General features: G+C 40.4%; 1 protein-coding gene across 1 annotated transcript; it reads left to right on the forward strand.

The window, feature by feature from the left end:
• The first annotated feature begins 327 nt into the window (after positions 1-327).
• LOC140996060 (neuronal calcium sensor 1) lies at positions 328-21,725 on the forward strand. Its single transcript, XM_073466281.1, has 10 exons — positions 328-414; positions 1,052-1,165; positions 2,099-2,239; positions 6,816-6,840; positions 12,160-12,298; positions 17,135-17,213; positions 17,698-17,786; positions 18,107-18,184; positions 18,804-18,902; positions 20,470-21,725. Exons 3-9 carry the CDS (start codon positions 2,176-2,178, stop codon positions 18,900-18,902), a joined length of 573 nt encoding a protein of 190 aa, XP_073322382.1. The 5' UTR covers positions 328-414; positions 1,052-1,165; positions 2,099-2,175; the 3' UTR covers positions 20,470-21,725.
• Positions 21,726-23,257: the final 1,532 nt, after the last annotated feature.

Consider the following 23,257-nt stretch of genomic DNA (forward strand, 5'->3'; position numbering starts at 1 on the left):
AAGACTATCCCAGACATTAGCTTACTCACATCAGTAAAAGTGGGCATGCAGGCCACTTCAAAGTGCCATATCTGCTCTTACACTCTACCCTAAAATGAGAATGTGAGACAAAGAGGAAGTTCTGTGGACTAACCCGTCAGTGTATAAGACATGACACGTGTATGGTGCCTTAAAGCACACAAAGAGTCAGTGTATAAGCAGTGGTACCGCGACGTCAGTGTCTCTGGCACTGAGCTGAGTTGGTCGTGGCCAGCAGCAACGTCACTCCCTGACGGCGGCATCAGAGCAGCGCGAGCGGCGAGCGAAGCAGCGAGTCGCTCCGGAACTCAGCGGCGGAGGAAGACGACGTTGGACAGACAGCGGCCGTCTGCTTTTAGACTGACTGGACGGCGACTTTCCGCGACTGTAACTCAGGTAAACAGCTAAGTCGCTTTCTTAAAAGCTTTGTGTATAATTCGAGGTGAGTTTCCTGTTTTTTTAGTCAACTCGCGTCACGGAACAGCATGGGTACCCAACGTTACGAAGACAATGATTAGCAAAGCTCTTGTACTTTAGCCATAAACTGTGTGTTGCTATGGAGCTGCTGTCTGGCAACATCCCACCTGCTGCTGCCGCGTTTGTTAGTCCGTTAGCCTAAACTAACATGAATATATGTAAATAAAGCCTCTTTCATGTGTTCATTTAGCCATTCATTTGTTATGAATTTTAGGTGTTCGTGTTGTGCTGTTTTCATAAGACTTTAATTGATTATTTCTTGGACTTCATGTTACAGTTAATTCGTCATTTCAATTGTGCTAATTTAAAACAGCTTACTCTGATAATAGCCTCTTCACTTACATCACTGATCCCCTCTCCACAATGTGTCTTTCGGCTATATTCAGCAGCCTTGCCAGACAGACAGGAGAAAGGTCGTTGCTTGTTTTGAGTGTTTTTCCAGTCCAGTGCTCATGTGCCTGTGACTCCAGGTGCCAACACAGTCCATTTCTATTAAAAAACAGCACATGCATGTCATCCCCATTGAAACTGCTGTCTGTCTGTTTATTTTTCCCAGTGTCTAAGTAATACCCAAAGACCATAAGGAACACAAGATGTTGATTACCAGCGTGGCATCCCTCAGAAGGACATCACTGGCCATGGATACAGACAGCAGATGTTTGCAGTAAAGGTGCCTAGTGCCTTTTTTCCCATTCTGTGGTTTAGACACTTGCTGTGGTTGGGCATCAGTGCATGCCAACACCAGGCCTGAGATACAAAGAAATTCCATTATCCCTCATCTCCTGTCTGCGGTGACAGAAAGGAGGAAATCACCATACCATGCTGTCGTGAGGCCAGGAAGGAGGGAGAATTATGAGTCAGAACGGAGAAGAAAAGAAAACTGTCACTCTTCAAATCCTCCTATAAGCTTGCAAGGCAGCTCACACACTTATTTTAAGAGCAAGACCAGATCTCTTTTCAGCTGGCATCCAGAACTGTAGAGCTATGTAGAGACCTTGCTTCTTTTTTGCTCACCATAAATTATTAGTGAAACCTGTTTCATTTTCTTAAACTGTTATGTCTGTATATATTCCGGGGATTAGAGTCAACGCTGAGTGAGTGCAAAGTGCAGTGGGGTGCATCCAAGGCGAGCTCTGTTCATTGTGTTTTAGTTTACACACCTCCTTTTCTCAGCTGTCAAGAGGGAGGATTCTTCTCTACAGTAACTTACCCAGAGCAATAGAGATAGTGGTGGGAAAGGAGGGCTGGGAGGAGTGAGAAGAACAGAGAATGACTGTGAGGGAGAGAGTGTGCTTTAGCCTGCCACTGAGTGACTCTTGTATCCAAGGACGAAGGTAGCAACGTATCCAAACGCCACTCTTTGCCCACACTGCTGTGAAGAGATGAGACGGTCACATAGGCACTCAGCAGCACTCTTATAGACTCAGCAACTTGCCAACCCTTCTTCACAGGGTTTGGGCTAGGGTTTGACTTGCCACAGAACTCATACTCATTTAGCTTGAATGGGAGTTTTTTTCTCAAACCAAAACAAAAGTGTGTTTTTTTTGTTTCACCAATGTGTTTGCACCTGAACTGGCCCGCGTTTGTATATGTTTTTTGGCAGAGGAGAAGATTGGAGGAGGTAGTAAAAGGTGCTGCGTGCCAAGGTGGATTTGGAGGTGTGGAGGAGAGTTGAAGATCATGGGCAAATCAAACAGCAAGCTCAAGCCAGAGGTGGTGGAGGAGTTGACAAGGAAAACCTACTGTGAGTACCATCAGGTCTTTGTGTTTCTGTTTGTCTTTGGAAAGAAAATCCTGCACAAACTGTTCAGCTAGCCTCTACGAGAATAAAGAAACAGTCTGACCAGAGGTTTGTGTGAAAGAAATACCCGACTTTAACTTTAATGCTTCAGTTTTCAAATCATATTTTCCACCCACTGTGTTCCATACAGGCAGTACAGTAAATATCCCTGCCTGCTGGGATGCATTGGGATTCCACACTCGTTTCTCGTTATCGACAAAACAGCTACAACTAAATGTCAGCTGGGAATTAGCCCCTCGTCTGATTTAAATTTACATTTAAATGTTGTGTAGCAAATTGAGATTGGTTAAGGTCTTGCAAAAGTTGTAATCAGCATCTTTAAATCACGCTGAAGGGACTTATGAATATGGAGATGCTGAGTTTCTATCGGCTATAAAGTTGGGGGTTTTTAGAAAGGAGGATGTGGTTTTATATGCAGACCAGGAGCCTCTGTTTATGTTTTATAAGTACACAGAGACAGAGCTTAATAGATGCAGAATATAAACAGTCTGAATTAATTAATGCTTTGCAATACCTACCACAATTATAAACGTCAGTAATAGAGACTAACAAAAATGGTGGAATTGGTGAGAATGACCCGAGTCAAAAGCTGCACATTGCACCAATGTGGATTTGTGTTGTTTCTGTCGACATATCAGGACACTGCAGATTGACAGCTCTTTTTTCACCACCTATCAATGATCTCCTGCTGAACAACGAAAGATTCTCCTCCCATGATTTTCAATCAAATTTGAGCAGAGATGACGTTTATAATTACCACGAGGACATGTGCTCTGTAGACACTATATTAATCATTTGTGTGTTATTTCTGTAGCACAGCTTTATTATTATTATTTGAGCAGTAGAGTGTGCAGGTGTGGGTGGGAGTTGACATCCATTGACTGCTTAATGACAGTGTTATTTGCGTGGTGGGTCTCTCCACAGCAGAAACACGGAAGGCTGTTGTGGCAGGAAATTGCTGTGGAGGAAGATTGGGCTTCGTGCTGGGCTGGGCTGCTTGCTGCTGTCCTGTGCTGACTCTCTCTTTCTCTCTCTCTCTCCTTCCTACCCTTTCGCCCTGTCTCTCTCGCTTTATCCCCTAATTGCCCTCTTTGAGCAGGGAATGGAATAGTATAATTAGGATCTTATCTGGTTAGCATCGCTGAGAGGGGCACCGAGCTTTCTCTCCCAGCATGATCATTGTCCCCCGTTCTGTTGTTGCCTTACTTGAGACTATCATTTCTGCTTCCCTTCATCCTGTTGCCTCTTGCTCTTGCTCTCCCATGAGAAGCTTTGTCTGCCATTTTAGCCACTGCTTCCCTTTGGTTCCTGACAGATTGGGGACTTTGTACATTCTCTGTGCCTGTGTGTCTTTGTGTTTCAGTAGTGGAAGCAGTAGGGTGTTTTTTTTTCAAATTATGCCCTCTGTGTTGACAGGCAACCAACAATGTCAGTCTAGAAATACATTTTGTTTAGTCCAAAAAGAATATCTGTAGATGTTTCTCTGCTGCTTTGTTGAAGGTTTAAAAATGCAGGCATCCTCTTCAAAAAAATGATAAGATGTTATATCTTAAATAAAACACTTTCTTGCTTGAGACAACCTTCAACTGTGGAAAGGCTGTGGCTAGCCGTGTTTTTCCTGTTCTCAGTAAAAACCTGTACTTTAATTCAACCCAAAAATGACTCTGGAAAGACCGGCAGTCCTGTTAAAATGTCTGAAGGATGTAGACTTGGCCCATGTAATAGCATGATGATTTTGTAAGTTGTCAAAGACATGAGGAGGCTCACAGTGACAGAGTGCAAGCTGGATGTGTTGTAGCAGACCCTGGAGGGCCAACCGGCTGAGTGGGCCCTGCACTCTCCTGCACTGGGCCGATTGCATTATTGTCCATTGCCTCTGACTGAGTTATGTAATTTTTTTTTTCTTATTAAATGGAAGCCGAGGTAAATTGCCTCAATTTCTGACTACATTGACTTTTGAGGCCAATTTAATGGTAGCTTGGCTTGGCTGACAGTCATGAGATTGACCCTGACATTCATTGCCCAGGAAGGGGTCACATGATGAGTTTCTTGGTGAAATGCTGAGCAGAACAAATTGAGGCAGAGATATATGCAGGCGGATACTACTTGACCTGGCCCTCTTATCGATAGCGTCTGTATGATTCTGCTCCAGTGCAGCAGTAGTCACACTACTACTACTGCACTGCTGTATGAATACATGAGCAAATCTCCTTGTTAAGTATTCACAAAAAATCCTTTTTACCCTTGTCAGGAATATATTTTTTCTTATCTGGCCACTCACCTGCAATAGAGGGGTGATGTCCATCCCCTTCGGGTTTCACTTATAGAACTTATTTAGGAAAAATACATATGCAGGAATAAAACCCCAAAATAAGTTAGCATTTTTCCTCTTCCTGTCACCTTGTCTCAATATCAGTGGGTTTTTTGAATGTATTTTTGGCTAGATACCTTAAATAAGGTCTGTGGTTTACACAGGCTTAAGAGATTTTCACGTTATGTTCTATGGCATAAAATACGTTTGTAATTACCCGATTTAATTTCATTATGCTGAACATGGAGACTCATCTTCTCACTATTCCATCTTTACAGGTGCACTTTAGTTGCAAACCATTCTTATGCTAACTTGCCAAATAGTAGATGGATCAATTTATAGGGAAGTGTGTTTAGTAAGTGTAGTAGGAAGCTTGGTGGTGGTATCACTTAAGTCATGTGACCATGATGTAGTGAGTTTAAAGCCTAACGTAAGCTTTTTTCTTCTGACGATTGCATTTAAGCTAGAAAAATCACTAAAGTGGTATTCATTTGTAAAGATTATCTTGCTGAACAAAACTTGTAAGTATCATACACTTGTGTTGCCACAGAGCTTATTTTCTGCAATAATCCAAAATCCAATTAAAAATCCCATGGGCTTTTTGTCCAGGAAGCCAGGTTGATGCTAACTTTCGTCGCCCTCTTTGGCAAGAGACAAATAAAGTTTTGATCCTGTTTGAATAGTGCCCTGAATTACACATTAGATGTTTGTCAATTTGGAAGACAATGTTGCAAGTCACTTGTTATCATGATAGTAAAGTAGGATTTAGTTTTGTGTGGAACCACTCAGTGAACTACATCGTCTCGCACAATATAGGTCACCAATACCAACATGACCGTCACCTTTTACAGGACAAATATTAAAAAAGGTTAAAATTACAACAAGTCTGGCCATATAACCGGTAGACCAGTTCTATAAGGTTCAGTTGTGGGCTTTGGTCAGTGTTAAATTAGACAATTCTGGGCTGGGCCAGGGCCTTTATGTGGAGATTGCATGTTCTCCCCATGCTTGTTTGGGTTTCCTGCGGGTGCTCTAGTTTCCCCTACTATCAAAGCATGTATATTAGGTTAATTCTCTGCTCAGTGTCCTTCACTGGCTTAGATCTGGAGTTGGTCCCTGGGTCCCATGCAGAGAACAAATGCAGAGAACAAAGTTTCCCTACATTGTACTGAATATGATTCTGTGTGATAAATAAAGATTCCTCTTCTTTTTCTTCTACACTTATGTTACTGTTGGGTGTATAATCTTCAACAGTTGTATGACAAATTGCTTTTCAAAAATCGTTTCACATTTCAAAAAATTAATTGTCTGTCACCATTAACTTGTGTGCATATTTTTCCTGATTGAAGTCCCATGGTGGTCCACTAGAAGAGGAGGGACATTTTGATAAATCAGTTTGTTCAGAAACATCTTATTTGTGGCAAGTGAATGCTGAGACATGAAACTCACTGTTCCTTTGTTTCCATGGTTGTCAATCTTTGTAGTAACCTTGGCTATGAGTTCTTCAAGGTTAAACATTACAGTGGGAGAAATTATTGATTAATAACTAGCTGTTTGTTGTAAGGCTCTTGCTTTGCCCAAGGCCCAGCAAGAGTGACGGCATCTTTCCTCAGACTTGCAGCCACAGGAATTCAGAAAGTCTCCCTCAGAGGACCACCTGGTTAAATTAATGCAATTGATTTCCATCCCCATGTTTTCATTAGTAACACCAGAGGCCGAGAGGACAAAAATTGCTTTGGTTACTTGAGAGAAAGTAAAGAGACATCATGGGAAAGCCGTGAGGGATTGGTTGATTAGATACTGGCAGATAATAGTGTTTGTGTGGGCATGATAACACATCCTGCCTCCTAAACTGCTCTGTCTTAAATCTGCTGCTGACCTTCATTCCCCTCAGCCTTGTTTGTCTTTTTGTGGCTCCCTTGAGTTTACTCCCACTTGTTCTCTATGATACTGGCCAGGAGAAATAATTATTAATCTCTTCTGATAGTATGCTAGAATCAATGAACCACACCACACTCAACTAAACATGGCTATTTTCCAATAATTGCACGCTGACACTGAATATTTTTGGTTAAGTCCAAAGTGTGTTTGAAAGGAGTGGGCCAAGATGATTAACGCTGCTACTACTTGGCTCCTCTGTTGTGTCTTTTTTCTAGGACAACCAAAGTTTATCCTCTAAGCTAATGTCACTTTTTGTTTCTCTTACAGTTACAGAGAAAGAGGTGCAGCAGTGGTAAGTGTGTGCATTCATTTTTAATGAGACTGTCTCCATTTCTGATGTGAGGCTAGTCATACTTTAGCTATTTACCGCAAAGCTTGCAGAAATCAAGGGGGTCTTTGATATGTTTTGCCCAGGATTTGGTTTCTTAAGTGCACAGATAGGGCATTTACTATTTGTTTGATAGTTGATTTGAAGCCATCTCCCTCACTCTACCCTGAAGACAGATGAGTTCTGAAAATAGAATGACTTTGAAGCCTTGCTGAGACTGAATGACTTTGAATGCTGATAACACTGATACAAACATTTCCATGATGCATTCCTCAACAACCTTTTTGCTCTATTGGCAAAAGGGATGTCTGATAACAGAAGAATGGCGGGGACATAAGGTTGTTTCACTGTCAGGCTCTTAATGACTACACAGCCACAAGGTTGCTGTTTAGTAATCCTTCTGTCAGATTGTGTACCTATTAGTCAGTGTGACCCACACCTTTGTCTGATCGCAGCCTGTAGTGTTATAACATGTACTTACACACATCAAAATAAAACATTTTCATGAAACAGAGACACCTCGGGCCAGGATAAGTTACAGAGCTGCTGTGAGAATGATCATTGCTGCTAAGGTGTGAATTTCTGAATGTTTTCTTGAAGGTACAATTTGACGGCCACCCGCACACGGATGAGAGACAATACATCTTTATTTACATAGATGATTCAAGCGTGAGCGCAGTCATTGCTTTTGTTTGCTGCATGCTGCTTTTATGAGCTATTGTTTCCTTGAAAATGAAAAACAAAAAGAGGGAGCATTGTAATAAAGTGATCACTCTTCCATGTTCACACTTCAGTTCTCCTGCGTTGGTTTTGCATTTCACGACCTAATTTTGCATGCATGACAAGAGGACTGCCTCGAGAGCTCATCGCTGTTCATGTCCCCTGTTTGGGGGTTTACGGGGGGAATGAGCCAGGGCACATTGACGGCCACACAGCAGCAGCGGCATTCAATATCATTGTGCATCGGCAGGTCCAGAGCCACCGAGCTGGCCTGTCTCTAGGGCTGCCTGAGTGCACTGGGGCGGAATCCCCCCATCCCTTAAACCTCCACCCTCCAGGCTGTGCTGCCAGCTAGCTCACCATCACTCACACTGTCTTTCACAGGAAAGTTTGCATGAGTCCTCACTTGAAGATCAGCAGCAATCAACACGGCTGAGTGTGAGGGATGAGAGGGAATTTTACCAGGGGAAATGCCAGATGGCGTGTAATTAGAGCACAGGCACAGACATAGAAGAATTAGCAGGGTTAGATAAATGCCTGTGTTGCGCATTAAATTTGCTCTCTTTTCTAATTCTCCTCTAAGGGAACATCATTAGTATGCTCGAGGCTCACCTGAAATCAATAACAAAATGCCGTAGCACAGTGATGTTCTTGCCAGCTAGGCAGGAACAAGAGCAACATCCTGCACAACTCTTTAGCAAACCACCATGGTAGATGCCAAGGAGTCAGAGCCAGTGCCAGTAATAAATACTTTATCTCCATGCTGGCTCCCCAGTGTGGTCTGATGCACAAAGTCACGTCTGCTCTGTCCCTGCAAGTTCACTGCGTAGTTGCATTATTGCACTACTTCAAGTACAGTGTGACTGTGTATGTGTCTTAGCACCAGTGTCATCAAGTCAGATTACTCGTACATGATGTGTTCTTGGCAAATGAAGGTGACTCTGATTATGATGAATAGCTGACACTGGGCAAACATGTTTGCTGGTACAGTGTAATGTACAGTATATGTATCTTCTGCTTATGTAACTCCACTGATAGTGTGTTAAGTGCAGTAGTCAGCCTTACATGTGCATCACTTTACGCCTAGTTAAGCAAATAATGTGACTATCGACTGGCTAAAGATGGAAGAATAACATTTCAGTGCCAGTAAGCCCAACCAATACTGATTTTAAAGATCCAGTATCTGCTATATTTTGGATGGTTTTATTTTCTTTTTACTTTAAGAAATTTGGTCACTGAGTAGTTTTGACCAAGATAATAGAGGGCCATTTTACAGCTCAAAAATAAACTCAAAAACATAACACTAACATCAGCAGTTAATTTAAACATTAAATTTATTATTAACCACTAAAAACTTAATTCAACAAAAATGTATACAATTTCAGATTAAAGTCAATTATATACATATAGTATGTAGCCTTTAAAACAGGAACATGCACAGACAGTTTGTGAAGCTGTTGCTCTAACCTGAAAAAATAATAGCCCCAAACTCTGATCCGGCTGCCGATATACAATCTAGCTAGGCAGCAATAATTGGTTCATTAGACATCCCTTTGCGTTTATTTCTTTATGGCTCTGCCTCATCTGTGTCCCATGGAGGCATGCAATCAAAAAGCACTAAAAGTTTCGATTATATGGCATTTTATTTTGGTCTAACTTTATCTATTATGAGCTACTCAATTTATGTATTCACAGCAATGAAAATAAAGCAATTACCCATTATTTTTTTCCTCAAAATGGGGCAGCTGTATTTGTGCAAAAGAGGGCAATACGCTGTTCCTCTGGCAACTTCAGCCAAACAAACAATCCAAACAATAACCATCAGATAAAGCACATTAATGTATGATATAGGCAAGCCTTTCCTGTGAATATGATTTTTTAAAAAATGTTTTAATAATTTAAATTGTCAATCACTTATTAAAGATGAACTGCTCCAGTTGTAAACACATCAGTCTGTTACTCTGTGGTGGAGTCCTACAGCATATGTGAAAAAGTTGTTTAAAAAGTGGAACTGAAGCCAGTCCAGAGAAAAGTCAAAACATCTTTCCCATCGTGACAAGCCTTCAGTACTGTTCTTTGCTCCTCTTTTAATGAAATAAGCTCTCCCAGTCTGATAACTAATGCTATAGCAGCAGCTACACTAACCTCTTGAGGAGCCACCAGTCACTTCTCTCGCTGTTCGTTGCATCTAAACCATGTCTGTAGCTGCCAGTATTACCTCAAAGGATGCTAATTGGTCTAAACCACTGTTTGGACTAAAGTGCATAACACGAAAACCTGCGAGATGGTTTTGTAAGATCACATGATCACTTGATCTTGATAATCCAACTGCCGCTCAAGGCAAGACCTACATAGCTTGCTCCTCATCTTGGCTTTGTGCTAGGAGCTTATGGCTACGTTAGCCACTACTAGCATAACAAACCTGAATCTCCTACTTAACTGTCAGCTGAAGTTGCAATATGGGTAATGTTGACGAGGAAGAGAAATGCAGATTCATGAAGAAATGCATCTTCTCTATCACTTTTGAAACTTTTTAAAAAACTGTTCATTGTGAATCTGACAATTTTATAGAAGTGCAATGCTTAAACAAAGGAGAACTCACTGCCATATCACTTTCACAAGTTCTTCTGGTGCTCTTAGTAGAAATTGTAAAAACTGGTCACATAAAGAAACCTTCTTCAGGCATGTCAGAAAAGTAAATAAGTTATCTTCAAGAGGTACTCCAGTGATTTAAAAATTGCACTTCCATAAAGTTGAGGGACTCATAAGTCACAGATTTTTATTTCAAATGCTGTAAAACTCCTTTAGAGCCACAGGAGACACGGTACAGGAAGCAGTACTCCTCATAATGGTTTAAAAAGAAGACCTGTTTCGACATCAGAGTCTTAATCAGGGCACATTGACCACATTATTCATGTGGTCTGAGATGTTAATTCATTTCTATGTAATAATTTATAATCCTTTCAATGCGATGCAGGATTCAGGAAACCTTTTTGCAGCCATTATTTATGTGAAACAAGTTGAACTCCAATCAAAAACACATTTTTCTGCCCTGCAATTTCGTGTTACTTATCAGCAAACATATACTCTAATACCATGAATCTTTGATAAGCAGGTATATCAGTTGGGGGGTACAGACTCAATGTTATTTTGTCAGTGATAAACTAATATTGGCTGATATTTGATCCACATGAAGTCACTGAATAAGAACAATATAACCACTTCTTGTAAAGCTTCTAGTCAGCAGATTGAAGTAATTGTTGTGGATGTTAAGATTCTCCCTCTCTCACTATGGCTTCAGTTGTATTACAGAGATTAGGTGACTTGAGTACAGATACTTAGACACACTGTTCTGTTATTGCAGAATTTTGCACAAATACAGTATACTGTATACTAAAACACGTATACTGTACAGTATTGAGTATGTTACAGTATCATTCAGCCTATAATATCCCATAGTCACACATTAAAAATGAAAGGCTTCAGGTGAAACCAGGTCGGCTTTGGATTATAATATGCATTATGTGTTCTGCTCTTTGAATACCAAATAGGTTGCATTCTACATTTTGCATTATAGTGAGCAGCTAGGCTTTCATTTTCCTGCATGTCTCCAGATAATTCAAATGTGAGAATTACATGCTTCTGCTCTCTTCTTGCTTCTCTTCTTGCTGAACTTTTTCCGAGCTGCTCCTCAAAGCGTCTCTTTGAGTCTCTCTGACTATATGGAGCTGCTTCATTATCTCCGAGGCAGATTAAAAATAAAGAGTTTGAAAGGAAAGAGGAGCCAGGGCGCAAGTGGAAAAGATCTGTCCTGGCCTTCATTCTTCATCAGAACGCTCTCTCTCTCTTTCTCTCTCCGGCCGTAATTACAGCCCAGCCTTATTTTGAACAGCCTTAACTGAATCACAGACGAACATGCAGTGCTCCCTCGTGTGAACTTGCGTCATTTTTGCTGTTGATTGAGAGCAAAAGCTTTTTGCAATGCTTTTTATAGATAGAATGTGCTATTATTTCCCTGCTATTTTCTCCTTTTCAGACTTTTCATCTAGATTTTATTTTTGTAAATTCTTTCTTCTTTCCTCATGACCTGTTACAGTCTAGTCAGACTTTGAGGCTGCTGTATGCCTTTATGAAGGAAACTGCCTACCTTTGAGTGACTGTGCTTGAAATTGCTTATGAGATGCTTCTATATTTAGGCTAATAGAGATATTAAGTCGCTCTCTAGATATGTCATTTCCAGGGGCGAGAGGAAGCTCTCAGACTTATCTATCAGCCACGCATATTATCAAAAGAGGGCTCGAGAGTAATTTGATTAGAGTTAACCACTCTGGGCTTGCTATTGGATTAAGGCGATCTTCTTATCTGTGAATGAGACAAATAGCTTTGCACTTCACCTTTTTGATCCTCTTTCATACTGAATCAGTAATGCCTTCTGTAGACGCAAGGAGGTGACTTCAGTCTGTCTTCATTATTGTACAGTCTTGTCCTGATTATGTATTCTTATAACACTGAAAATGAAATTTTAAGTCTTTAAATAATCAGTATCTTTGCTTTATGTTTCAGGTACAAAGGCTTCATTAAAGATTGTCCCAGTGGGCAGCTTGATGCTGTGGGCTTTCAGAAGATATATAAGCAGTTCTTTCCCTTTGGAGATCCTACAAAGTTTGCCTCTTTTGTCTTCAATGTGTTCGATGAAAATAAGGTTTGTAATCAAATTTTTATTGTCTTATTAAAGGGTAGTGTAGGGCTGGGCTTTATGGCCTTAAGATAATATAGCGATATTTTTAGGCTTTATTGTACACAAAATATATCTCAATATTTTGAAGTCTCTTCAAAGGCGCTGGGCAACAAAACCAAATATCAGAATATTTTTGTCCAAATAGCTCAATATTGATATTAGGACAATATTAAAGGGATGACTAATGGTATTTTTTATCCGTAATTTTTGATAAATAATCATCAGTTATGTGGATTTTAGGCATATAGGACGATATGAGAGTTTCCGCTGCATGTAATCTGATAAATGGCCTCCAGTGATGTCACTAAGTGGCTAATTTGCATTGCGGGAGATGTAGCTACTAGGTTTTAAAAAGCAGTCCACTGTTCTAGCATTGCACTTACAACAATCAGTCTATTAAAGGAATAGTTCACTCTAGAACGAAATTCAGTCATTATCGACTCACCCTCATGCTGATGAGAAGTCCGGTGGAGTTTCTTATTCCTCAAAGTGCAGCTGGAGACCCGCGGGAGTACCCTCCTGCAGCAAACATCCATATAACGGGCGTCAATTGTGCCCGAGACGAAAAGGTCCATAAAACTACACAAAAACTTTGTAATATTCCTCCATACTGCTCGTCCGCTGCAATCCAAGTGTCCTGAAGTGGCGACATCCAGAGTTTACTTGAAATGTTGTCATTTAGTACATTTTTACAGCCTAAACAGTCACTATACTATATTTGCTCCCGCGTGCACGCGAGTCTCCCTCACAGCAGTTTGCACTACGGAAGCCGCGCCAGACAAGATCAACAGAACTCGCAATGGATACACACCGGTATTTACATCCAGCTGTGAGTTTCAAAGTTTCAAATCACTAGTGCAGGCAGATCCCTCTTGTGTTTGTGTGTTGCTCGGTCGCTCATAGCTGGATGTAAATACCGGTGTATCTATCGCGAGTTCTCGTTCATCTTGTCTGGCGCAGCTTCCGTAGTGCAAACTGCTGTGAGGGAGACTCGCGTGCACTTCTAGAGTGAACTATTCCTTTAAGTTGAGAAAATTCCATCACTTTACTGTAATGCAGCCTTTAAAATCAGGATCGTCTCATATTACGGTAACGATATAATATTGACATTTTGTCCGACCTTACAAGGCAGAAACACATTTTCGACTACCTTTGTTTATGTCAATGTTACGAAGAAATTGTTTGACAGTGGTTGGTTGGGAATGCTGCTAGATAACGAATGCAATGCTAAAAAGTGACCGTGTCTGACAACAGAGCAAACCTAAAGGTCCTTCTTTTAGAGAGAGGTTGCACAGAATAAAAGGGCAACATGGAATAGAAATCCTATTTATTTTCAGCTCTTTCTGCGTCTTTGTATTTTTTGTTAATTTTAAGGTCAGACTCCTGCTTTATTCAGTATGTATTGGAGGTCACTGTTAAGAAAACACTCATTTAACATACAAAACAAAACATACAAATTCAGAAATTACTCTGCTTTAACATTGTCATGGCCAGTATTTCAACAGCACAGATGATTCTGTCCTCGAAAGAATGGTAAAAAGAGGACAGAAGATGAGTCATAGCCTCGATAGTAACACGTAATCGTAACTCTTAGCCTTGTGCCAGGAATCAGTATTTAAGAGTGAATTAATTAGTTTTATATTTTTAAAATTAAACTCTTTACTTTATTATGTTATTTATTATGTCACATCCTCTGATTATTTGAGGACACGATGACAAAGCAAATTTTAACAACACCTAATTGTTACATGCTGCATTTGTCTTAAGTAATCTACCTCATTACAGCTGTACAAGATTATGCAAAAGGTGTTTTGGAAGACAAACTGTGGATGAGCAGCTCCTGGGATATTGGTGACCCCCGGAGGCTTATTGACTTCAATTAAGAGGCTTTGTGTAAGGAAGATCAGACAACCCCTCTGTCTGATGTTTATCTTTGGCCATTAGTGTTCGGCACCCTGTAGTTAGAGAATGCATTGATCTTAACAGTTTTTATGACTTATGTAATCAGCAATGCATGACTTCAGCATTGTCTGGCTGGTCAGATGTCTGGTAAAGATAAAGTTAGTTGACCCCAGGGCCATGACGAGTGCTGTGGATGAACTGTTACAACTAGGCAGCTGTTGTTGCCAGTGTTGGGCAAGTTACTTCTAAAACACAATGTATTACATATAACTAGGTACTTTCATTTGAAAGTAATAAGTTAGTTTACAATATAACTGTCAGTGTAGAGCAATGCATCACTGATTACACTACTTTATGTGACTTACATCAAAATAACCTCAGAAGTACATCTAGGTATTATAAGAGATAAGAGGGTAATACAGTTTCATAGCAGGAAATCAAAGCACAGAGGCTTTAAGTTTATTGCTGTTCATTAGAAATCCAGTAGGGGGCGCTATTGTAAATCTTAAGTCTGATAAATTATGAATACTTGAAAACCATAGACTTGAAAACTTTCTCAATTTCTCGCAGTGGAGAATTCCCTATGCTTCCCAAGATTGTACTTTACTTTTTGGTTTTTGTTCTTTCCTCTGATAAAAGTAATGGGAGTATTCCCTTTTTGAAAAACATAGATTCTTACTCTGCAGCCATTCGGACTTTTCGCCAAGACCATTCTTATTCTGTGAATATTTTTTCTGGTGGCATACTGGCTGAAGTGGCGTTGTGTAGGGCTGCACGATATTGGAAAAAAAGTACAAAAATTAAAGGAATTGTTCAACTCAAAAAATATTATAGAATAGAAGTAAAATAACAGTAAATAGAATAAAATAAATAAAAAATAAAATAAAAAATGTCCCCACAAAACAGCACTGAAACAATAAACAGATTGCAACTCAATAAAATATTGTTATGTGTGAAAGATTGTCCCAGAGTACAATCCACTTGGTAAATAGTTTGTTTTGTTTTTCCCACAATTGTAAAGCAGTTCAGAAAGACAGTTCAAAACTCTACTCCTGGTTTTACTACAGCTCCCCACAAAACAGCTCTGAGTAACTGCTGAGGAAGCTCATACTGGTAAAAACCGACATCCAGTACATGAAATTTGCCAGTATGCACCTGTACCCACTACCGGCACTTTTACATTTTACTCTTGCATGTACCACAACATTTTCTCGCGCTTCTTACCAGCTCTATATCTCCATATCATTTCTCTAGGACGTTCATAATGGCCCTAAATATACTGCATTTCCAGGACGCACCACATGATGCTTGCCTGCTTTTCTCTGCTGGTCTGTCAGTTGTTTCATTTGTGTGACACACAAAGAGAGAGTGTCCAAGGACGCACACATGGCAACATAATTGGACATTGGCCATAAGACATGGCCAGTCCGGCTGCTTGTGCCTCTGAGCAACCCATCATGTAAATAAGAGGAGTAGTGGCTTGACTTGTGTTTTTTCCACATCTAGCATTGCACATCCACCAGATTATTCCTCCTCCTCACGCAGGCACAGGAGACGAGGCTTATGTTTTACCACGAACTGGCGACAGTGACGCAGACTTTACAACGTGTTCTGATGCCAAGGAAACCTGCCATATCTCTCCTCCACTGACCGAAAACGCTGGCAGCAGAGACACACTCACTGGGCATGCAGAGCCTGCATGTCATTCACTTGCAACTTACCCTTAAATCAGAGTGAATTATGTAAATCAAACAGACTTCTATTGTAGATTAGTCAAGGAAAATGAGAACTGTGCAAGTTTTCCTTTGGTATCAAGCAACAAGAAAGCTGTAGCAGGACGTGTCTGAGTTCATATGCCTACAGTGCACATCTGCGATGTGTCTATTACGCATGTGCATGAAAGATATATTGTGCAGCCTTAGTATGGTGTGGATAATATAATTTCTTAAAAAACATAGTAATTGTAATAATGTCACTAAAATCATATTCGTCATATCATTCTGTTTCTACTCAAAGCAATATATTACTTGACAGTTGCGTTTCCCCCAATATTGGTTGTAGCAGAATGTTTGAAAAATGAATATGATGCTGCACAATCCTTCAGTATCTGGTGAGAGTATGAATTAACCAAAAGCCTGAAGGCTCCACTGCCAGGAAGTTGATTTTGTATGCATTGTCTGTTGTCCACAAGCTGTTGTTTTCACTTAGAATGTGAATGGTATCTCTTTTATGCAGCGTCTCGGTTTGGTTTGAGAAAGTCTCCTGCAGTTGCTCAAGGCTAGAGGTCATAACTTGATGAGTTGGTTTGAATTAGCGGCACTTGAGCCACTTTGAGCATTAGTTTTGTATTTGATTATTATCCAGACGGTTCTCTCTGCTGCACAAAGTGTGGCCTCACTGAAGAACGCTGAAGGCCACAATTATGTGAGGGTAATTGGAAATTTTGAGCTTCTGTGGTAAGATTCAGTGTGTGGGATTCTCACAAAGCTGAGAGGACTTAAGTGTCAGAACGGGATGTTTTCTACCTCGTCGGACAGAATCATGTGCTATCCCCATTCATGATGCAGATCATCAGATCATAGGAAAAATATTAAACATCTTCGTCCCAAATGTTCAGTGGTTGTTTGTGTCCTATAACTTTTAGACTATGAGCCAGTAGCATCCATCTTCCTAATGACCAGAGGTGACATATCTCTGCCTCAGGAGAGAGCCAGGTGCAGGGCAAAAATAGCAGCTGACTTGGAGCAAAACGTCTGGCCCCGTTTTCAGGAGAATACAGCAAGGACATCATGAAGGAACAGCAAGTAGCTCATGAAAGTGCAGCAAGTGTGAAGTAAGATGCTCATCCTGTCTCTGGGCCATTTCCTCCCTCTCTCTCCCCCTTTTGTCACTCTACAGGATGGACGCATCGAGTTCTCTGAGTTCATACAGGCCTTGTCTGTGACCTCTCGGGGGACTCTGGATGAGAAGTTGAGATGTAAGAAGATGCACCCTCCTCCTCCTCCCCTATTTTTTGACATTTAAATGACTGCCATTCATTGCATAAGAAAGAGGAACAGCAGGTTCCTAGAGTGCAGCAAATAGGAGATTATTGGCGAGATACAGCAGGCTTCTGCAACCTGGAGGTCATGACCCAATATGTTGACAGCTATTTTTGAAAATAGAACACCCGTGAAAAACTTGCAACGTTAGCTGTAACCATACGTTTTTAACCGGTGTTAATCATTATTTATATCCAGAATTGCTACTGTTGAAGCAATCATGAAAGGCTTCTGCCTGTCTATGCTCAGTCTTAACCGCTCCCAAAAACATTTAACACTGTGTGCTTTGTAATTCATGAAAATACATGGTGTGATATAATCTTTTGTTTTACATTTTGAAGTCACAGCTGCTCTCTGATCTCAGTGTGGGCTTCCTTGCTTCACCAAAACCCATATGATTTAACATCTTTCTCTTTGCAGGGGCTTTTAAATTATATGACCTGGATAATGACGGCTACATCACCCGAGATGAGATGTTGAACATAGTAGACGCCATTTATCAGATGGTGGTAAGTCTTACCAACTATTAAACATTTAATATGGATTGTCTTGGGGAAAAAATCACGTGAAAAGTTATATTAAAATCATGGGACCTTGCAAAATTCTTTAGCTGTACTCTAAATACTTTTGTAGTTTTATGAAATTCTGAATTAAGTCCGGCCCTCTGAACTAAATTTTATCACTCAGCCCAGAATAGACCCAGAATGGGCCTTGGTAGAAGTACTGTGATTGTTATGGGATTTTTGCAAGGTCCCATTAATTTAATAGATTTTATTATTCAAGGTGAGATGGCATGGAATGTTACAAAATGAAATGATTTTAATCTCAGGGCAACACTGTGGAGCTGCCAGAAGAAGAAAACACACCAGAAAAACGAGTGGACCGTATTTTTTCAATGATGGACAAGGTTAGCATTTTAATATTGACATAATATCAAAATACTGAAGTGACAGAAACAATGTAATGCAATGATAGTAGCTGCACCATTAGATGTTACTTTCTACAGTTTAACATCAAATGCTACTGGACACTGATGCATGTGCAGTAATGATTATCAGTTTACCATAAGAGGACTGAATCTGCCCTTGTTGCCACCCTCGAGGCTCTGACATAGACACTGTTAAGTTTAGAGCCGTTAGTTGTAGCGTCACTAACACTGCCTGCAGTCTATAAACATCATATATAGTCTTCTCCACCACTGGCCCTCGGTGCTAATGCCCCGTCCCTCAGCCCCAAGAATCCATTCCGCTTTAGTGAAAGATGAGACGCAGCCTGCATGGGTGTGTTCATCAGCACACCACTGCCAAGATCAGCCCGTCGAACTAGCTGTGCAGCACAGCAGCTCTCAGTGATTTGTATTGGCTGAGAGTGGCTACCTTCCAAGTGAACTGAACCAAAGATCAGTCCAACAGGATAGATCAGGAGTAACATGATTTAGTTAAGAGCCTCTTTTGCCCCCTGCTGGAAACTCTGTATTAAAGCATTAGAGGCCTTCAGGCTCATTTTGTCTCATGTTCTTCTTCCAGAATGCAGACGGGAAGCTGACTCTGCAAGAGTTTCAGGAGGGCTCAAAGGCAGACCCTTCTATTGTTCAGGCATTGTCACTCTATGATGGACTTGTGTAGGTGAGTGGGGTTATAATGAGCCAGTACCTGCATTCTTCTCTGCTTGGGTGATTTTAAATCCCAGGTCATGCTACAGCTCCAAGATTATACCGAGTAATTCTTATTTCATCAGAGCGAAGAATACAAGAGAGGAAACTCCATCTGTGGGCTGAAAACCAAAGTGAAGAAGCCACTTTCTGCTCTCAGTTTGTTCTTATGAATTATTCAATATGGCCCACTTGTTTGCTGGCAATCAAATAGTCTTGCAGTGCTGAGTGAAGAGCGAGACAGCCCTCTCCTCTCACTGCCTAATGTAATGCACTGGCCGCTGCCAATTGTTGCTGACATCCTGCTCAGTGTTTTGTCAACTGTGAAGTGAGCTTGTGAAGACATACTTTAGTAATGCAGCAGTTCTGTTTAGTGATTATTGTGCATGCTCTGACCACAACCAGGGTTTCATGACACCACGAACTGTCATCTATTCACAGTACGGCTGCAGTGAATGAGTATTTTCATTGTTGATTAATCAGTCGATTATTATGACGTCCTCAAATGTCTTGTTTTGTCCTCAACTCATTCGGTTTATTGTCATAGAGTGTAGAGCTGACCGATATGGTGGTTGGCCGATATTATCTCCTCTCATATGTATCAAGGGAATATGTTGTCTGATATGCACCGATATGAAAACTGTTAGAGATGATAACACAGATTCTTCAGGTAATTCATAATTATTATAAAATATAAATGATAAATTCCAAGTGAAGTTTACTGTTTCAATGCTTAACAATATTGGAATTTTTTACTGCCTAGTATCAGCATCTGCCCCAAAAAATGTGCATCGGTCAGGCTCTATTTGGAGATTAAATAAAACTAGAATATGATTACATTTAAGAAACTTAAATTAATTGATTATAAAAAATAGCAGGCGATTATTTCAATATTTAAAAAAAAAATGTGTTAACATTATTTTTCTTGGATTTGTAACATAACAACCCTGAAGCTGAATCAGCCAGCAATGTACAAATACATGGTACGTGGATGCCAGAACAGCCCACCCCTCCCTTTGTTCTGTCCCAATCACCCCACAGAACCCCCACACATCCCTCCCACTCTCCCCTTCAGGTCCAAACTTTGATTTCTTTAGCATGTGTGCCTGATCAAATAAAAACAAATGAATAAAAACTGTACAGAGTATAATAATAATAATAATGATAATAGTATTAAAAATAATAATACGTTAAAATAAGTAATGTTTAACAAAACTGAACTAAATTATGTAATTCAGTTGAAATAGCAGGACTGAGAAATCAGCAACTATATACTGAACGTGACTGACATACATAACAGTTGGAATCAGTACCTATTTGAGCAATTGAGTATTATGTTGTGGACTCCAAGAATGTGAGAAAAACACCCCAGATCTTTTTAAAATCCCCAGGCTTACCTCTCAGGTTATACATGATCCTTTCATTTAATATGCATGACACTAATTCTTTAGTCTGATTATTTCAATAGTTGATAACTAATCGTTTAACTGGTTACTTATTGCAGCTCTAATTCACTGGTGATCATTCTTACAACTTCTCAGATGGATCCAACTAAGCATCCTCCTGCGTGTTACATGCCAATCCAGCACCATCACAACTGTAACGGGAGGAGGCCACGTTTATCTCGCTAACCCAGAAGTGGACTGCAAACCTTTCGTCGCACGGCCATACGGCATCTGTGTCAAGTAGCTGTTCGTCTACATTTCCAGTCAGGATTGTAAACAAATATATCCTCTGCTGTGATGGAGAATTCCAACTTGTCAGCGAAACCCTCAGTCATTCATCCGTGCTTCTGCGGCTATGTGGCACCGCATACACACTTGAGTGTTGTGGACTGTGTACGAGCATTTCTGCAAGCGCAGTGTTGTGATTTCCCCACGGACAGTTCAAGAAACTGAATTCCCTCTGAGATGTTACTGTGCGTCTTGTTCACATACTGTAAAGCAGGGGAGGCACGTAAGCTGCTCTGAGAAACTGCTTCATCACCACATGGACAGATGGGAGAATCTGGGAAGAATCTGGCAAAATGTGTGAAAATGTGAACACTGACTTCAAGTTACAGAGCAGTATAGTGTATATTGTATAATGTAAATATAATTTATTTTCTGCTTTGCTGCGTTTATGGGAATTTTACTCATAAGTATGGAATGAAGTTTTATTTTTTAATCGAAAGTGTTCGAAATGTATTGCACTGTATTTTTCATTATTATTGTGGGATTGATTTTTTCTCACATTCTGAAGTTTCCGTTTCCTGAGAGAACAGGGTTTTTATTTAAAGAAGAGTGTTTAAGGAGCGGGGAGTTTTCTATGGATTATTTTACTATGTTTGCAGTCTGTGCATCCTATTGTGTTTCCACTTCCCTGTTAGCACGAGCGTCTAGTGTCTGCAGTGTTGCACAGCCACATCCTGAACGACATGCACCAGGCAACACAACAAATTCTCATAGCCTGCATCTGAATTGAGGCTCATTATGTCCTTTGAGAGCATCGTACTCCACCCTCCGTACACACAAAGCCTGGTCATTGAGAGGCACAAACAGACATCAATTCTGGTTGTAAAGCTTTTGCGAGCTCTGTGGTTGCAATTGTCTACTTAGTATTTGTCCTGTGAAAGGCCAGAGCATGTATTGATGCCTTTTTTCCATTCTTGGACTATTTTACTTACAGCATTAAGATGTTTTTATCAGCTTCACTGATTTTATGCCTTATGCAAATGATAATTTACTAAATGATAAATGTCATTTACCTGTTGATTAACAGTATAAGAGCACAGAATAAAATGCATTTAAGTGGCTAACTTTTTTATTACTGTATTCTTAGTATTTGTATTGAAATGAATAGAAAATATGTTTGTCTTTAACAGGTTCTTGGGTCATTATAAAGGAACAGTTCACCCAAAAATGGAAAGTTAGACATTATCTACTCACCCCCATGTCAGTGGAAAGTCAGGTGACGTTTTGTCGTCCTCAAAGCATTTCTGGAGACTCGCAGCAAAACATTGTTGGAGCATTCTCCTAAACAACTGATGTAGCTGGGGACTTGTTTTTTAAAATGTAAAAAAAACAACTGAAAAAACAAAATGTATAATTGCTCCATACAGCTCATCTGGCATGATCTAAGTCTCTGGATGCCCTGAGATCCCAAATTGATTTGAAAAGACGTTAATTACACACTCAACACCCAGCTCATGCAACCACATGAGACAGGGGGGCGGGCTAACACTTTTAGCTTAGCAGCTACAGGGAAGATTTCGGCTTGAAAGGGTGTATAACATCTTTTCAGATCAATTTGGAAGCTCAGTGCTTCCAGAGACTTCAATAAACCAGGACGAGCTTTACGGAGCCATTTTATGTTTGTTTGTTTTTTTTGGGGGGGGGGTTATTTTTAATGTTTAAAACAAGTCCCCACCTACTTCAGTTGTCGAAGGAGAATGCTGAAACGCTGTTTTGCTGTGAAGCTCCAGAAATGTTCCGTGGACTGCAAAATGTCACCTGACTTTCCATTGACATGACTGTGAGTAGATACTGTCTGATTTATCATTTTTGGGTGAACTGTTCCTTTAAGGAGCTGTTTTGTTTAATGCATAATGCACTGCTGCTCAGATGTGTTCTTGCAAAATGTGTCAAATTGTGTCTCTAATGAATCTCATCTCAAGAGTCCCAATACTTCACACCCCTGATTGCATTGTCTTCAATATTTCAAACATTAGCTGTTCAGAACTGCACTGAGCTTCTTCACTAACAGGGAATAATCTCATGTTAAGCTCTTGTCATGCTTTGAAACACAGAATCTTACATGCCAACTTCCTCTGTGGTGTAAGCCTGCTCTGTGTGGTTGTATAATAGATAATGGACTGCATAAAGGTGTGAATCCTTGGCACTGATGGGTGGCTTAATGAGGGGGCTCAGTGGCTTTTGTGTAGAAGCTGCTGCTCAGACCTGCTGTCTGTCTTCTTCTCATCAAGGACACCTGAAGTAGTATGAAGAGGAGGTCAGGGTCCAGGGCTGTCTGGGATGTTTGATTCTCTTTGTATTATATTGAGGTTTCAAATGTAGCTTCTGTAAGTAAGTGCAGCGAAGGATACGTTGATTTTGAAAGGAAAAAGCAGATTCTAGTCTCCAGAATAATTTCGGCTCCAACTACTTACTTATGAGGAAGATGCTGAATAATTAGAAAATATCAGGGCTGACTTACCCTTGCAGTCTGATCTCCTTAGACAATCTGTATCATAGACAATAATATTTACTTATCAACATTTCTATCTAGATCAGCAACACGGTTAAAAGGGACAGTGACATTTCTGTTTGGCATGTCAAGCCATTCTATCCA

The sequence above is a fragment of the Pagrus major genome, chromosome 5, assembly GCF_040436345.1.
Source record: "Pagrus major chromosome 5, Pma_NU_1.0".
Lineage (NCBI taxonomy): Eukaryota > Metazoa > Chordata > Actinopteri > Spariformes > Sparidae > Pagrus > Pagrus major.

Coding starts and splice junctions, on each gene's coding strand:
- LOC140996060 (XM_073466281.1), top strand. CDS start 2,176: ATGGGCAAATCAAACAGCAAGCTCAAGCCAGAGGTGGTGGAGGAGTTG. Junction 17,214..17,697: donor TCTGGATGAGAAGTTGAGAT/GTAAGAAGATGC, acceptor TTCTCTTTGCAG/GGGCTTTTAAATTATATGAC. Junction 17,787..18,106: donor ACGCCATTTATCAGATGGTG/GTAAGTCTTACC, acceptor TTTTAATCTCAG/GGCAACACTGTGGAGCTGCC.